The sequence below is a fragment of the Mastigoproctus giganteus genome, chromosome 5 (assembly GCF_048544385.1).
Source record: "Mastigoproctus giganteus isolate SK-2022 chromosome 5, ASM4854438v1, whole genome shotgun sequence".
Taxonomy (NCBI): Eukaryota; Metazoa; Arthropoda; class Arachnida; order Uropygi; family Thelyphonidae; genus Mastigoproctus; species Mastigoproctus giganteus.
In genome coordinates this window covers 108,723,268-108,741,982 of record NC_143579.1, presented here as the reverse complement: position 1 = coordinate 108,741,982, position 18,715 = coordinate 108,723,268, and the positions used below count along the sequence as shown (strand labels likewise).

Below are 18,715 nucleotides of genomic sequence, written 5' to 3'. Positions count from 1 at the left end.
GAGAAATTTACCACAATATGATATGTAGAATACTTCCGAATGATACTCTTCAGAAATTAAAACAAATAAAAGATTAATGCAAAATGATTACAGTAAAAAATCAACTGAAAACAATTCATAAATTAACAAAAATTAAAAAAACAATTTTAAAAAATTAATTAATTGATTCTTCTACAAAACTAATATCAACATAGAATGTATTGAGTACCATAGCTCTGTTATATACTATCAAATAGATAGATAACATAAGCCAGTATATCACCAGTGAATCAACACTGATAGAATCCATACTGGTGAGCATTTATCAGATTTAAACTTAGTAGATAGATTTAGGAGTTAGTAGTTGATGGATTTCTCCATTACTTTAGAAAGAGTAGAAGAAAGTGCAATGGGCCAATAATTGGATGGGAGGAAATTGTCACCCTTTTCAGCATCTGGCTGGATATGAGCAAGTTTTAAAAAAGATGAAAAATCAAGAGAGAAATAAGAAAGTGTAAAAAGATGAAAAAACAAGAGAGAAATAAGAAAGTGTAAAAAGATTATAATTTAGCATCAGTTGAGGAATATGATGCAAGAAAGCAAGCATATACAGCATCAGCCATAAAAAAAAAAAAAAAAAGCCCTTCCCATTTCACCCATCCGGTCACTCCAAATTTTTGTCTAGTACAGCCTTAAATTTATTCAAGCTATCAACTTCCACAACAACAGATGGAGGTCTGTTCCAGCAATCAACTACCCGCTGGCTAAAGGCAAACTTCTGCACATCTATTCTACAACTGTCTTTCCTCAATTTGAATCTATGCCCCCCTCAGGTTCTTAATCTCAGCAAGCAGAAGTATCCTATTAGCATTGAGCCTGCTCAAACCCATTCAAAGCCTTGTACACCTCAATCAGATCACCTCGCAAGTGCCTAGTCTCCAGATGCTGCAACTTGCAGAATTTAAGCCTCTCTTGGTAACAGTACCCCTTTGTTCCTCTCGCCAATCTTGTTGCTCTTCTCCGTACTCGTTCTAACAATTCTACATCTTTCCTAAAATTAGGCCTCCAGACCTGTACGCAGTACTCAAGGTGTGGCCTGACCATTGCCTTAAACAAAGGTATAATCACCTCCTTGTCTCAGCTAGCAAAATTCCTATATATCATTGACAAAACTCCATGACCTGCTCTGTCAGTCCATCTGCATTGCACAGAGAACTTCATATCTGACTGCACAATTACCTCCAGATCATTTTCATTCTCCATCTCCCTGAGTTTAGTACCACACAGTTGGTATATTTCTCTTGGGTTACTGCTACCCATATGCAGCACTTTGCATTTGTCAATGTTAAACTTCAGTTGCCACTTCCCAGCTAGATGAGGTGCCTCCATAGCCAGGTGGGCAGGAGCAGCAGTGCGTAGCACACGCTTCTTGTTTAGACTGGGATTCGAGCCCGTGACCACCAAATACGGAGGATGTGGAAAGGTCAGGGAATGACCACCGCATATCCCTGGAGCAATATGGCCTTAGTTGCTAATGCTCCTAAAAATCAAACAACAACAACATCAGCTAGATGATCCTGTGTGGTACATCTTAATCAGATTGGTCAGATCAGACTGCCCCTCAATAAATCCATGCTATGGCTGAAGTAATTGCATTTCTATCTAGATGGTCCTGTGTTAAATCTTTAACCAGTGACTCCATTATTTTCCTTGTAACAGAAGTCAATCTAACAGATCTATAATTACTCATATCACCCTTTGATTCTCCTTTGTGGATTGGAGATACAGTTGTACATCTCAGTCCATAGGGATCATCACTGAATCAAAGGATGCTCTCATAATAGTAGCTAAAGTTTTGCTTACCTTTTTGCTGCCTCTCTTAATAGAATTGGATAAATCCTGTTCACCCCCACATGTTTTTTTCACGTTTAGCTTCAACAATTTCTCTTTCACTTTCCTCTTAGTTATCACAAAATCATTTTTTCCCTGTTAGAGTGTGATAAACGCCTACCATCCACTTCCCTAAAGAATTTCTCATGTAGATGCAAAGTATTTTGTTCAGCAACACGAACTGGATCAAGAACAGTTATACCATTCATAGCTAGTGGACCAATGTGATTCATCCCTTCCATCTAGTGTTTACACATGTAAAGAAGCCTTTTCTGCATCTTTTCATTCTTTGCCAAAGATTCATAATCTGCCATAGCTTGCAGAATGAATGTGTGGAATGCATATAAAATGTCATCTGATAATTCATATGCATCTCACACATTCTTCTTCTCTGTCAGGACTCTCATCAGTACATCTGACATCTATTTAAATATAAACATTGAAGATATCTCTCAATTAGTATTAAAAGCCTAGTAGCTTCTATGATTACAGCCATGAATGCTTCCCATTCAGAATTTATTGTTGGTAACTTCAGTTTGTCCTACTTCATAAACTATAAAAACTGTCCAAGATCAATGTAGTCAGCTTTACAAAAGATCTTCCCTTTGCCTTGACAGTAGTTACATCTTTAAGTAAATCCCACATCAATGCACTATGATTACTGCTACCTAGTGAGCAGTGACGCAGCCAGGGTTGGGTCAGCAGGTACATTGTACCCTCTGATGCTGAAATCTAGTATTGTGGCACTTTTTAGAAAGCAAATGGCACCTTTTTTTGTGAATTGCAATTGGTGCCTTTTTTGTGAATGTACCTGCTGACAAAAAATCCTGGCTACACCACTACTAGTGGGTCTTTTATCTGCAGATTCTTAATTAAATTAAATTTTCTGTTTATACTCCGGCATGACAACCAAGTCAGTAGGATTTATAATAAATCGTCAATACAAATATTTATCATATTTAGTAGTCATGGGCTTGAACCCCGGTCCACTCAAGGAATGCGTGCTATGCACTCTCACTCCTGACCACTCGGCTACGTTGGGCCTTTATGCATGAAGGGTTGCTGTTAATAATCTGATCATGGATATTTCTTTCTCTCGCCGCCTCTCTAACCTGCTGATGTAGAAAACATCCAGTAAATCCAAAAAATGTCACTGTGTGAGTAACCACACTTAGTTTAGTCAATATCTGGAAAGTTAAAATCCCCCATTATACACCGATGAGGCAAAACATTATGCCCACCTACTTAATATAATGTTGGCCCTCCACATGCAGCCAAAACAGCTCATACCTGGCAAGGCATGGACGCTACAAGATTTCGAAATGTGTCTTGTGGTATCTGGTACAAACACGTAACCAGCAGATGCTTTTAACTCCTGTAAGGTGCATGGCTGAGATACCACAGACCGAAGTTGCTGTTCCAACACAAACCACAGATGCTCGATGGGATTGATGTCTGGGGAATTTGGAGGCCAGGGTAATATCTGGAAATCTTCCTCATGTTCCGCGAACCAGTCTCAAACAATCCGGGTAGTGTGGCATGATGCATTATCCTGCTGAAAGATGGCACCGCCAGAGGGGAAGACTACTGCCATGGAAGGGTGTACCTGGTCGGCAATGATATTTAGGTAGGTGGCAGATGTCAGAGTGCCTGGCACATGGATGACTGGACCGAGGGATCCCAGCAGAACATCACCCAAAGCATGACACCACAGCCACCAGTTTGTTTTCATCCCATGGTGCATCCAGGAGCTATCACTTTCCCAGGTAAATGATGCACATGTACCAGGCCGTCCACATGGTGCAACAGGAAATGTGATTCATTGGACTAGACGACCTTCTTCCAATCACTCAAGGTCCAGTTTCGATGCTCACATGCCCGTTGTAGGTGCTATCAACAGTGAACCGTGGTTAGCATGGGCACTCAGAGCCCCCCGCAGCTACACAGCCCCATTTTCAGCAGAGTTCGATGTACTGTGTATTGTGATACATTACTCCCGTCACCAGAATTCCAATTACCAGCTAGTTGTGCCATAGTCGCCCTTCCGTTGCTACGTACCATCCGGTCACCACGAGAATCGATGAGCTGTGGTCGTCCAACACCTCGCTGGTGGTTCATGGGTTTTCCCTCCTCAGACACTTTTGGTAGCTACCAACCCCGCTGCCCATGAGAGCCTCAACTAGCCGTGCCGTTTCAGATATGGGTTGACCCAGTCATCTGTCCATTATAATTTGGCCTTTGTCAAACTCACTTAAGTCCGCTGCTTTTCCCATCTGAAGAACAAGAGTAACACTGATTAATGCAGCTCAGTATCAGGTGATTTTTATACCATGTCTCGACCCACACACGCACCATAGTTCACCTGCAGTTGCTTTTATTTGCATCGCAACTTGCTGGTCATAATGTTTTGGCTCATCAATGGAAGACATTCTGATTTACTGGCACACTATTTTTCTGTACAACTGTTTGTTACAATCATCATAGTTTTTAAGGCCTATAGCACACTCCTATTCTCATATTTGTTTTCCCAGTGTTTATGTCACATCAAGTGCTTTCTTACCCCTCCCTCCAGATTATGACTACAGTTGGGAGGACACCTATCTTGGAAGCTCTCCAAGATTGGTGGCTGACATCATGCTGTTTCCTTCTCTTAGGCAGCGTGGTTTATTTTGCTGACTCTGATTTCAGCTGGCTTGACTAGCGTGGTGTGGAATGTCTCATTTTGACTGAGCAGCCAAGATGCTGACCTGTACCCACACTTAGTGCACTCTAGCCCTAAGACTTTAATCCCTTCTTTTTCCAGGGCCATGCCTTCTTCCCTTTCCACCCCCTAAATTTCTCCTTGTGAGATCTACCACCCTAAACACTTTCCCTGCTCTAAATAGTTCTAACTGTGGAGGAAAAACTTGCCTCTATAGGAGTGCCGTTCTGTCCCTTTATCTTCTATTTCCTGATGGCAGTTTCTTACCCTCCACCTTCTTCACTTTAGGCTATGATCCCTGTGCAAGCTTCCAACAAAAATTTTTACTTTTTTTTTTAAGAGTTCTCCATGGCAACCTCAAGTTATGCCAAGGTTTGCCCAGCCAGAGATCTTAACTTATTACTTAGCCCAGCTCCATGTGGTTCAGGATGGGCAACAGGGGGACTTTGGTGTTCCAAAGGCCCACAGCTAAGAGGCCAGATGAACAACAGACCAACATAACCCCATACAATATGATGGAAAGCATACAACTGCACCCTGTCTGGCCTTCACAGAGTTTGTATGGTATCACAAATTTACATTGCAAACTTGGAAAAACCCCCAGAGCCACAAGACATCGAACACTATATCCTTTCTGTACACATTGTACACCAAAAATTCAAATTCCTTATATCCGTGTGACACCACATCTCTGATATTCCCAACAGTATCTACTTTTGATGTCTTGACCAGTACTTTAAATTCATCAAATTTATTTACTATACTCCTAGCATTGGCCCTAATGCAAGTATACATGCACCTGTTCTTACTCCTAGTTACTCTAACACAGCCCATGTATTTACTTGTTTCATGACTCCCAGCAGTTCCTCAAATACCCAGCATCTTGCTTTCCAGGCTGCTGCTCATTCCAATAGAAGCAGTGCAAGAATCATTTCCACCTCTGCCTGTGGTTACTGTGAATCCGCCCCCCAATCTAGCAGTTTTCCAACCCACCTAACATTGCCTTGACAACATCAACAAATAATTTTGTTGCACCCCTTCTATTTAAGAGTATCCTATCCCTGTAAAATCTCTCTGTACTGTTAAAAAGCAAACCAATCTGAGAAAAATTCTACCCTATAACCCTTGTACAGTCTCTCCAATGCCAAACTGATTGATAAAACTCTCACTGAATACTTCCTCCTATTGTGTCTGTGCAAAATTGAAGCACTTTCAATTTCAATCATAACTTGCAACTTTTTCTCAAAATTTCTGTGTACTTATTTAATTAAATTCTTAGATCTCCTACTCTTAATATGATTTAATGATAAACTGGCAATTTCAATGTAGCATAGAAATCAGAACTGTCTTACCGAAGAGAAGAAAGGGAGGGGAAAAAAAAAGATATGATATAGTGATTGAGAGAACATGTGAAAGAATGTAACACCAGAACTTCCACCATCTAAATCAGGAGACTGGTGGTTTTTGGACAGTTCATGTAAGTTCACAGTAGATGAAAACAAAACAGTCAGGACTTACCACAACAACCTCTTGTAAGAACTCTTATAACTCGAACCTCATAAGGTTGAAGCAAATTCACTGACCACCAGGGAGAAAACTCTGATTTTGTTTCACTGCAGTATTTATTCTTTTGTAGAGTTGTGAGGTCACCATCATTTGCCAAATTGGCTTCTCCCCCTCTTAATGTGCTTGACTGGTTTGATGGCTTACGATATGCAATATTTACACCTAAACAAAGAGGAAGCAGGATTATCTATTTTTTATATAAAAAGTAAGTAATAATCAAACCAGATAATATTTTCATTAATTTACTTATTAAAAATTAGTTTATTTCATTCTCATATAAAAGAATGAAAAGAAATTATTTTACTATAAAGAATAAGGGAATATGATCCTGCATGGCAACATTGTACAGGTACAATCTACTATCTTAAGTTTCAGAAAGCAGTGAGCATTTCCCTACATATTATACTAAATTTATTTAATTCTCAAGAAATTCACAAAAAAAAAAAAAAAAAAAGATGCATTTTATGTATAATCCTCTATCACATCAGTGTTGCTATCTCTGCATTCACCTACAAAAGGGTCAGTCTTAGTATAGTATCACCAGGGACTCACATCTGGTATGGGTTTGGCACACCTAGGGTCCTGAGCTGGATATAATCATTATATTCTCTTTCTTGGTGATTCCCTTCTGCTTTTGACTCTCTCTCTCTCTCTCTCTCTCTCTCTCTATCTCAGGGTAACTCAGAAATTTTTTTTTTTGGTATATTTTATTTTATTTGATTTGGCTTATTTTATAATAATAATAATAATAATAATAATAATAACAGCCGCAAATGATGCAAGAAAGCAAGCTTACATAGCATCAGCAAAAAAAAAAAAAAAAAAAATTTTCCATCTATCCATCCCCTCCAATAGTTTGTCTAGTTCTTCGCTGAATTTATTTAAACTATCCACTTCCAAAAAAAGGGTTGGAAGTTATAGCAATCAACCACCAATTGACTGAAGGCAAATTTACATATGTCTATTCAGCAACAATCCTTCAATGTGAAGTTATGGCCCCCCCTCGTATGCATAGTCTGAAAAAGAAACAGAAAGGATAGACCGGATGGGAAGGGAGGAGGGGTTATGCTATTAGTTAAGAAACATAAAACCCAAGGAAGTGAAGCCAGTCGACATCCCTGAACAGTGCAGTGTCAAGTCAGTTTGGTGTGACATAAGCATTGGGAGATCAAAATTGAGAGTAGGAGTGTGCTATAGGCCTAATGACTCTGATGAATATAATAAGAAACTGTACAGGGAAATAGAGTGGGCCAGTAAATCAGAGAGTCTCATAATGGGGGATTTTAATTTCCCAGATATTGACTGGAATTTGGGGGCTGGTCACTCACACACTAGCAAGGCTTTTGTGGATTTATTGGATGATTGTTTTCTACATCAGCACGTTCGGGAGGCAACTAGAGGGAGTAATACTCTTGATTTGATTATCAGTAGTGAATCTTCATGCATTAAGAATCTGCAGATAAATGGACTACTAGGTGGAACTGATCACAGTGTGCTGAAGTGGGATTTAATCAAAGAGGTAACTACCATTAGGGGTAAAGGGAAGGGTTATTGCTTTCGTAAAGGCGACTACGATGGACTGAGACAGTATTTAAATTCTATACAGTGGGACTGATGATGTTACCAACAGCAAATGCAAAATGGGAAGCCTTCAAAGAACTTATCTTGGAAGCTACTAGGCTTTACATACCAACTAAGAAATATTGTTCAAGGTTTAGGCCTAAATGGATGTCAGATGAACTAATGAGACATATGGCAGAGCAGAAAAATGCATTGGATGCATACAAATTAACATGTGACACAGAAGCCTATGATAGATACAAGTTGATCTGTAACCAAGTTACAAAGGAGGTTAGGAAGGCGAAGGCAGATTACGAGAAATCTTTGGCAAGGGATGCAAAGAAAAACAGCAAAGAGTTCTTTACTTATGTAAACTCTAGAAGGAAGGGGATGAACCAGATTGGTCCACGATATCGATGGGTCAACTGTTGATGATCCTGCTCAGGTAGCTAACAAACTAAATGAATATTTTGCATCGACATTCACACATGAGGAGTTATTCAGCAAGGAGAATGCCAGAGGTGTATTCAACTCTGGCAGTAAGCTAGAGAATCTTGTAATAACTGAGAGTAAAGTGGAGGAGAAATTGTTGAAGATAAAGACAAGAAAGGCACCTGGGTTGGATGGGATCTATCCGGTTATATTAAAGGAGGCAGCAAAGGAAGTAAGCAAACCCTTAGCCATAGTTATGAGAGCTTCCTTGAACTCAGGGGAGGTACCCACAGACTGGAGATGTGCAAATGTGACCCCAATTCACAAAGGAGGATCAAAGGCTGACACAAGTAATTATAGACCTGTGAGTTTAACTTCTGTTCCAGGAAAATTAATAGAAGCACTGCAGGATCATCTTGACAAGACTTCAGTTATAGCTCGGACACAGCATGGTTTTGTTAAGGGGAAGTCTTGCCTGACCAATTTGATTGGATACTATGATGCAGTCACAAAAGAACTGGATGCAGGGAATAACTTTGATATTATATACTTGGATCTTAGAAAGGCTTTTGATACTGTTGCACATGGAAGACTGCTGCACAAATTGGAGCAGTGTAGCATTGGAGGCAAATTGCTGCTATGGATAAAGAGGTGGTTGAGGGGGAGAAGACAGAGAGTGGTAATCAATGGACACTGCTCATCGTGGACTAATGTTATCAGTGGAGTCTCTCAGGGTTCAGTGTTGGTCCATTATTGTTTTCTGTATTTATAAATGATACTGATGATGGTATATCAAGTTTAATGTCCAAGTTTGCAGACGATACGAAGGTTGGCAGGGTTGTCAACGACACTACTGACACCATGCTGCTACAACAGGATCTGGAAAGGTTGAGCAGATGGGCTGAGAGGTGGCAAATGAAGTTTAACATTGACAAATGTAAAGTACTACATATGGGAAACAGCAACCCCAGAGCAAAGTATCAACTCTCAACTCTGTGGTACTACACTGACAGTGATAGAGAGTGAAAGGGACCTGGGAGTGGTTGTGCAGGCAGATATGAAGTTCTCTGAGCAGTGCAGATGGGCTGCAAGAGTAGCTCATGGTGTATTGTCAATGATATATAGGAATTTTTCTAACAGGGATAAGGAGGTGATTATTCCCTTGTATAAGGCAATGGTCAGGCCACACCTAGAGTACTGTATACAGGTCTGGAGGCCTCATTTCAAGAAGGATGTAGAGCTGCTGAAACGAGTACAAAAAAGGGCAACAAGATTAGTGAATGGAACAAAAGGGTGCTCTTACGAAGAAAGGCTTAAGTTTTGCAAATTACAGTGTCTGGAGACTAGGCACCAGCTAGGTGATCTGATAGAGGTGTATAAAGCCTTGAATGGTTTGAGCATGCTCAATGCTGATGGGATTCTTCCTCTTGCTCAGAATAATCACCTGAGAGGGCATAAATTTAAATTGAGAAAAGACAGATATAGGATAAACGTGCGGATAGCCTAAATAAGGCTAAGGCTCAGCTGGACAGGTATTTCGAACGAACAGAGGGGTGAAGTAGAGGTGGTTTTTTTTTTTTTGGCTGATGCTGCATAAGCTTGCTTTCTTGCATCAAATGCCTCTACTTATGCTAATGCTAAGAGAAAGAATTCTATCAGCATTAAGTTTGTTTAAGCCATTCAAAGCTTTAAACATCGCAGTCATATCACCTCACAAGTGCTTAGTCTCCAGATGCTGCAATTTGCAGAACTGAAGCCTTTCTTCATAAGAGCATACCTTTGTTCCCCTCACAGGTCTCATTGTCCTTCTCTGTATCTTCCAGCAGCTCTACATTCTTCCTAAAATGAGTCCTCCAGATCTGTATGCAATACTCAAAATGTGGACAGGTGATTATCCCATTGCCTTATTCAATGGGATAATCACCTCAATATTCCTGTTAGCAAAATTCCTGTATATCATTGACAAAACTCCACAAGCTGTCCTGGCATCCTGTCTGCACTACTCAGAAAACTTTGTATATGACTGCACAATTACCCCGAAGTCCTTTTCATTTTCCACCATCCTGAGTCTGATGTAACCGAGTTGTCAGGAGTGCTAGTGCAGTAGCACACGCTCTTTGAGTGGACCGGGGTTCAAGCGCTTAGTCTCCAGATGACTGCTAAATACAATTAACATTTGTATTGATTGATTTATTGTAAACTCCACTGACCTGGTGGTTGTGCCGGAGTATAAACAAGAACATTTTTTTGAGTGTAGTACCACACAGTTGATACATTACAGTCACATCAGTCTTCTACTGTCTCTTCATTCACTTAAAAAGATTTTCTTATATTATATTGGGATTACTGTTACCCATATGCAGTACCTTGAATTTGTCAATGTTAAACTTCAATTGCCTTTTCTCAGCCCATTTGCCTAATTTTTCTATATCTTGTTGTAGCAGCAGCATACTTTAATTACTGCCATTAACCACCCTACCAACCTCTGTATAATCTGCATACTTAGACATTGCACTTGATATACCAACGCTAATAACAATAGTCCATGCCGACCGGGTTAGCCAGGTGGGTAAAGTGCCTGCCTGGCAACCCAAAGGTCGCGGGTTCGAATCCCACCTCGGGCTTGGATCAAAGTACTGCAAAAACCTTGGGAGGTGCATTATGGCCACAGAAGCTGATGTGCCAACAACTACCAAAAAAAAGAAAAAGAAAAAAAAAAAAAACAATAGTCCACAAAGAGAGGTTTCCGTGTCCACTGATAACCAGTCTTCTCCCACTCAACCATTCCTTTATTATTACTATTATTAGCTATAATAATAATAATAATAATAATAAAGGAAGCCTGAGGCTTATGCTTCACCAGCCAAAAAAAAAATCCCGAGTTAACCTGAGAGAGAGAGAGAGTGTCAAAAGTAGAAGGGAATCACCAAGAAAGAGAAGAATGATGATATCCAGCTCAGGACCCTGGGTGTACCAAGCCCAAACTCACCGGATATGAGCCCCTGGGGTTCTATGGCATTAACTTTCCCTTAATGCCACATTGCTGCAATTTTCACAGAAGTCTTTTATGTGCAACAGTATCAAAAGCTTCTCTGAAATCCAAGTATATGACATCAAATTTATTTTTCACATCCAGATCCTTTGTCACTGCTGTTGTTGTTTGTTTGTTATTTGGTTTTTAGAAGCATTAGCAACTAAGGCCATATTGCTCCGGAAATATGTGGTGGTCATTCCCTGGCCTTTCCACATCCTCCGTATTTGGTGGGCACAGGCTCGAACCCCGGTCTAATCAAGAAGCGTGTGCTACGCACTGCTGCCCACCTGGCTATGGAGGTGCCCTTTGTCACTGCATCATAGTATCCAATATAGTCCGTCGTCATCATAGTATCCAAGTGTAGGAAACTTGTTTCTTGTCTCTCTCAAACATTGGTAATCAAACATTCTGGCCTCTTGTCAAAGCTATTGGCCACAACTTTTGTCCATCTCTATTCCCACCTCTGTCAAAACCAGATAGTTCCACTGCATCCTCAGCTAGAGATAAAACTGGCCTGCTAACATCCTACTTTTCTTCTAACTCATGTATTGATGATCCTAAACTATCTCCTACCATTTCCATTATACTCCATTCAATGCCTCCTGTGATCTTCCATTAACAGGATGTCAGAACAATTTTGAACAGTCTTGATGCTAAGAAAGCACCAGGTCCTGATGGTATTTCTACACTTGTTCTCACAACCTGTGCACCTAAGTTTACTCCTGTTCTCTGTCGCCTTTTACACTTTCTTTTTTCACCAGTGTTTTCCATTCTGCTTGGAAATTTGCTTATATCCTACCAGTTCTTAAAAAAAGGGTGACATCTCTCCCATCCAATTATTGTCCCATTGCACTTATTTCTACCTTTTCTGAAGTAATTGAGAAATTCATCAACTGATAACTCCTAAACTATCTAGAAAACTTGAATCTGATCTTAAATATAGATTATGTCAGTGTTGATCCACTGGTGACATACTGGCTTATATTACCCATCTATGGAAAAATTCAATGGAAAATTTGGGTGAAACTCACACAATTGCTCTTGACATTTCATTTCAAAGGCTTTTGATTGTGTTTAGAATAAAAGTCCTCTAAATAAATTCCCATTTTGTGGTTTGTTTTATTTCTGACTGCTCACTGTAGGTGATTATAGACCCCAGGGGCTCACATCTGGTGAGTATGGGCTTGGCACACCCAGGGTTCCCAGCTGGATATCATCATTCTTCTCTTTCTTGGTGATTCCCTTCTACTTCTCTCTCTCTCTCTCTCTCTCTCTCTCTCTCTCTCTCGGTAATTCAGAAATTTTTTTTTGGCTGGTGCAGCATAAGCCTCAGGCTTCCTTGCACCTTATGGCTAATAATAATAATAATGATAACTTCTCCACTAATGCTGGTGTTCTCCAAGGTTCAGTTCTTTCTCCCACTCTTTTCCTGTTGTATATTAATGACCTTCTTCCATTGACTGGAAATCCTATCCATAGTTTTGCCGATGATAGCACATTGTTCCACTTTCCATTTTGAGAAACCTTGCCCTGCTCAATCAGTTTTAACTTCTTGAATATCCGCTACCAATTCCTTAAATGCCGATCTCCACGTAATTCTCCAGTGGGGCAAAGACAACTTAGTTGATTTCAATCCTTCTAAAACTTAATCCTATCTTATATCTTGCAAAAGGATTTTTCTGTTCCAATGCTTATCTTTGACAACACTTAGATTTCCAGACAAGTTCACATATCTCTATTAGGATTACCCCGACTTCTAATCTCCCTTGGCATAAGCACATCACAAATATTGCTTCCTCTGCATCTAAAAAACTGGGTTTTGCCTTTTGCTCTTGGCATTACTTTTCTTCTATACAATTTCTCACTCTGTACAAATCTCTAATCCACCCTACCACTGAATATTGTTTCCACATCTGGGGCAGTACTCTCATAACCTTTCTCAGGCTTCTGAACTCCATTCAAAACAGGGTAGTTAGGTTAATTAATGACCCATCTCTAACAACTTCTCTTCACCCTCTATCTCACAGATGTTCTGTTTCTGCTTGTATGCCTTTTCTATAGATACTTCCATGGGCACTGTTCTTCTGAATTGGCTTCTCAACAGGAACTGTAAACATTAAAGGAATTGCACTCATGGCAGGTGCACATGACACTATGCTTTGGTTGGGCTCTTGACATCCACATTTTGAACATAACTGAGAGCTCATATCTATGTGCATGTGTGAAATGACGAATATAAGATTGTTGACTGTAAATGGGTATGTCTAAGCGTGTGAATGAGTATATACACAGTGCGCCAATTAAATAATGAGACTGCATGCACTCTGGATTTAGTATTAACGTAAGAGGCCAAAACAGTATATGATTAGATCTGTTAGAGTGTGCTCTTCCCAACGAGTGCAAGTTAAAACCTGTCCAGTCAGTACTTCATGATTTATGATGGAAAGAGTAAAAGTAGTTTTGTGCATGTCGTCAGAAAATTGAAAATGGAGCAAAGAGCAATTATAAAATTTTATTGTAAATTTGGAAAAAGTGCTACGGAAACTTCTGACGATTTAAAAAAAGTTTATGCTGATGAATATTTTTCTCGACCCAGAGTGTTTGAATGGTTTTCTTGTTTTCGTAAAGGACGTGAGTCATTAGAGGATGATCCCTGACCTGGCAGACCGATCTCTATTCAAACACCGGAGATTGTCACAAAGGTTAGAAAATTTGTGACTGAAGACAGATCAATTTCAACGAGGTTGCTTGCTGAGATGATTGGTAGCAATAAGGAATCTGCATGAGAAATTCTAAAAGATCTGAGAAAGAGGAAAATTTGTTGCCATTTTGACAATGCACCTGCACATTCTGCAGTCAACATCAAGCAATTTTTGGCAAAAAAATTGATTCCAGTCATTGAACACCCCCTTCATTTTCTCTGGATTTGGCTCCCACAGATTACTTTTTGTTCCCCAAAATGAAAACAGCCATGAAAGGAATGTGATACGGGACGATAGAGGACATCCAGGCTGCAGTGACCGACCAGCTGAAAGCAGTACCCGAAGAGGAGTTCCAGAAGTGTTTTCAAAACTTGTATAAAAGATGTAAACAGTGTGTACACATTGGAGGTGATTACTTCAAAAATATATAACCTTACTTTGCCATTAGTGCCATTCTTTTTTTTTGTAGTAGCATCAGTCTCATTATTTAATTGGCACACTGTGTACATGTGTGAGTGTATATAAGATTGTGCGTTCCAATATGTGAATGTCTGTTTTACTGTGTGAGGAATGTGTGCATTAAGTGGATTACACCAGAGGGATAACAAGTTGAAAAAAAAAAGTGCTATTCCAATTCAGGGTACTGTACTGAGTGAAATCAGTGTGTGAGAATGATGAGTACAAGAGACTGTCTAAACTGTACCCTGTATTTAGTATATAAAAAAAAATGTGACTGTCATATTTAGGTGGCACCTGCATCCTGCCTTGATATGATATGTGAGTTAAGTGCTGTTTTCCAGTCTGCCCCATCAAAAAAAAAAAGTGTGTATTTATGTAAGTACGACAGGTGCGCAGTTGATCTGAGTACATGTAGAGTGTGTTCATACGAAGTTCTTCAGCCTAACACTCACATCAAATTAATCAAATTAATACATTATATGAAACTAAGTTTATGACATGATGTTATATTTTAAAATTGTTAATATATATGGGTTTCTTGAAAATAATCCTGTATTCAATTTCCATAATCTACTCACTGCCAAAAGGAAGAACAAAGCGAAGGCAATGTACATCAACCCACCACAAACTAAACCATCCAGCAATAATGGAGAGGAAATTGAGAGGAAATTGTAAAATTTACTAAAATATTTTAGACTAAACTTCTTAATAAGGGACAAAGTTATTTCAGGATGGTCCATGCTCACAAGAATTAAAGTCTACTTCTTTATCCCATATCCAGTGGGTGGTGTAGCTACTATGTAGGCAGGCAAGGCAATTTCCTCCAGGCCGGGCCCCTAAAGGGCCCGGTGTCTTTGGCTGTCTCCTGTTTTTGCAATTTTCATTAATTAAGTAGGGGCCTGAACATGTTCTTTGCCTCCGGGCCCGGAAAAGGGTAGCTACGCTAGTGCCCATATCATTTGGCTGGTAGGGAATTTCACTGTAGACATTATACAGTCTGATGGTATTCTTCACCACATCTACGGTGAATCGTTTGTCTCCCATCAGAACCATGCAGGTTGAATTTCTTCTCATTTGAGAAAATAACTGACATCCACTAATCAGGGGTCAATTTGACATGCTCCTTACACCAAATTAATCGGGGCTTTTTCATTTTTTGTGTGAGGAGAGGCTTCTTCTTAGGATGACGAGCAACAAGTCCATTTTTGAAGAGGGGTCTTCTGACTGTTACTGCACTTGCTACCACTCCTGTATGTTCTTTCCATTCTCTTTTCAGCTCTGATGAAGAAGTTTTACAGTTTTTAAGGAATAAGTGTTTCAAAACGCGGTCCTGTTTTGGCATAGAGATTCTTTTGTGTCTGGTTCCTTTTTTCCTATCAGCAGAACCAGTATTCTTGAGTTTTGAAAGAAATCTACTCACTGTCAACTGATTACAAGACACTCTATAAGCAATATGATGGGAAGAACATCCTCACATAAAGCAACAATAGCACTCTTTCTTCATGGCTTCAATTGCACATTACTCACCATCCTGACACAAGCAAGGAATGACTGCAACTCTTGCAGAGCATGCTTATATAGCTGAAAGTAACAGCTGATGCAATATTATGTCATCACCTACGCGTGTTAATCTTATCTGATGCAAGCTGTAAGAAATATTGCCATATACTTACGTTTTTCGGACAACAATTACAATTTTAAGGGTGATGCACTTTCTTTGAACACCAGTGTGTGTGTGTGTGTGTGCACACACATTGTATATACACAATGGCCTTCATGGATCATCTAGGAACTGCAGGTTGTTTCTGGTTGATAATTAGTTTTTTGGACCAGACTAATATTCTCGTTATTAACTTGTCTGGTGGTGAAAATGAGCCTCTATCTGTTAAATCAGTAGATGAACAACAGGAGCATTATATGTTTCTTAAATCACACTACTAATTTTTTCTTGCATCTGAACAAGCAAATAATATTAACAACAAAATAAAACTACATACATACCACAGTATGGAAGTTCCCCGTTCCATTTTCCCTCTGGCTGACACACTCGACTAGGTGAGCTTGTTAAGAAAGAAAGGAGCTATAATCAGAAAACTTATAGGGTTGTCTCTATTTAAATTATCATATTAATATTATAATTCACTAGCATTACCCATGCAGTCATCCTCACATTTAACTTGCTTATAATGATGCCAATGGAATAAAACCTTGCTTCCGCAGAGTATATGCAAGTAAAGCTGGTCCAATAATGCTAACTGTTCATTAAACTTGAAAGAAATGCATGTGGTCACTAAGTTGTTAGAATGTTATGAAAAAGTGCTGTAATATGAAATACATGAAATAAGAAACATTAAAAAATTTGTAACACTGCATTTTATTGCGCTTATCAGTTGTGTACAGTAGAAGAGCAAGAAATTTCACTGTGTTGCATAGTGGCAACTCTGACTTAAGCTATTCAACTTAGTCAGACTGTCAGAGTCACCTCACCACTATAGTAATAAAGCTGTATTTCAGAGTACAAAAATAAACCAATGATGTTTATAACCTTATTCAAGGATCTTGAATAAGAATTTGGCTTGAAGATTATCTCCTTTTCTTCCTCCATTTCTTCTTCAGCAGTACCAGTAATAATACCCTGGGTGATCCCTTACTCTGTAATACTCAGAATCTTCTGCTCCCATCAACTTCCAATTGTGATGTCATTTTCAGCAGCCTCTGGCTGAAGGGAACTTTATACACATCTGACCTGCAATTATCCTTTCTCAATTTGTTGAATTTATGCCTCCTCGTGTGTTGTCTGAGCAGGAGGAAGAATACCATTAACATTGAGCTTACTCAAATCCATTCAAGGTCATAAATACCTCAATTGGATCTGCTAGCCCTACTTAGTTTCCATGTGCTGCAATTTGCAAAATGGAAATTGCAGTCCCTTCCTGTTAAGAGCACCTGCTTTCTTCCATTACCAATCTTGTTGCAGTTCTATACACTTGTTCCAACAGATCCACATCCTTCCTAAAAAGGCTTTTAGACTGTATGCAATACTCAAGGTATGGTTTAACCATTGACTTATACAATAGCATATTTATCTCTATTCCTGCTGCCAAAATTATTATTAGTAGTACAGTGGTGCCTCGCAATTCGACTATAATCCATCGCCGAATTAGAGTCGAATTGCAGGTCAATATTTTCCACATAAGTTTATGGCAAATTGATTAATTCGTTGTTGGAGAGAAATACACAGTATTATTGACTTTACTATATTCTACCATATAACAAACGAAATTACAAAATACATAATGAGTACATACATTTCATCGAGCCTTAGATGTTGTAAGGATGTTTTATTTATCTTGTTCTACCCTTTCTCTTCTCCTCTTGGCTTGAATGGGGATGAGGAATTGATCAAGGGTGGACTGTCTCTCCCTCTTTTTCAAGATAGCCTTGATGTGATGCATAGTAGTGTTGTTAAACAAGTCTCATTCTAGTTACAACAGCAGTGTTGGGGTGCCATTTTAAACAAGCAGACTGCACCTTCTCCCAATGGAATAAAATTTCTTTAATGGCAGCTGTTGGCATCGGCCCTTTATCCCTGTCTTCTTCTTCTTCAAGTGAAATTTCCTTTTCTCTCTCTTTTGCTTCCTGTTCGCTGAGTGTTTTGAGTTCTTCCACGGTTGGTTCGTCATCGTGCTCCTCCACAAGCTCTTCCACATTAGCTTCATCAACTTCTCCTATGTTGAGGTTCTCTGCCGTCGAAATGATTTCACACATGGCCGCAGTTGCTTCTGATTCTTCAGTGGCTTGGACTGCACTGTTGTCATCCCGAAAAAAGGAAGGAACGAGTTTCTTCCATGATGCACGAAGGGTCCTCTGTGTCACTCCCTCCCAGGCAGTTTTAACAAAGGAAATGGCGTGAAGAATATTGAACTTAGTCTTCCAGAACTCCTTCAGTGTCTTATCAGAAGAATGAGTCAAGTCGAAAAGCTGTAAAAACAAAGCCTTGGTGTAAAGTTTTTTAAAACAGGCAATTACTTCTTGATCCATGAGTTGGATCAGTGATGTGGTGTTTGGAGGCAAAAAGTCAATTTCAACAATGTTTGCCAAGTCTTGGGAGTGGGCACTAGCATTGTCAAGAATCAGCAGTGGTTTCAAAGGTAAATTGTTGTCAATGAGGAATTTTTTTACGCTCGGGGTAAACTCCTCAAAAATCCAATCTTTGAAGACTTTCTGGTCTACCCAGGCTTTTGAATTGGATCTCCACATCACTGGCAGTTTGGACTTTATGATTTTCTTCCCAAAGCAGCGAGGATTTTTAGAGTGGTAAACAAGAAGTGGCTTTACTTTAAAGTCTCTGATTGCATTTGCTGCCAATAACAAGGTAAGCCTATCTTTCAT

The 18,715-nt window shown here is 39.5% G+C and overlaps 1 protein-coding gene across 1 annotated transcript in view; it reads right to left on the bottom strand.

Annotated features, from left to right (window-relative positions):
- Positions 1-18,715, bottom strand: part of LOC150085626 (P-selectin-like) — a 292,465-nt gene that overhangs the window by 196,544 nt on the left and 77,206 nt on the right. Inside the window, exons 5-6 of the mRNA XM_090374622.1 lie at positions 16,325-16,383; positions 6,089-6,298 (exon numbers count right to left, since the gene is read on the bottom strand). Coding sequence (XP_090230748.1) covers positions 6,089-6,298; positions 16,325-16,383 — 269 coding nt within the window. The remainder of the gene's footprint in view (positions 1-6,088; positions 6,299-16,324; positions 16,384-18,715) is intronic.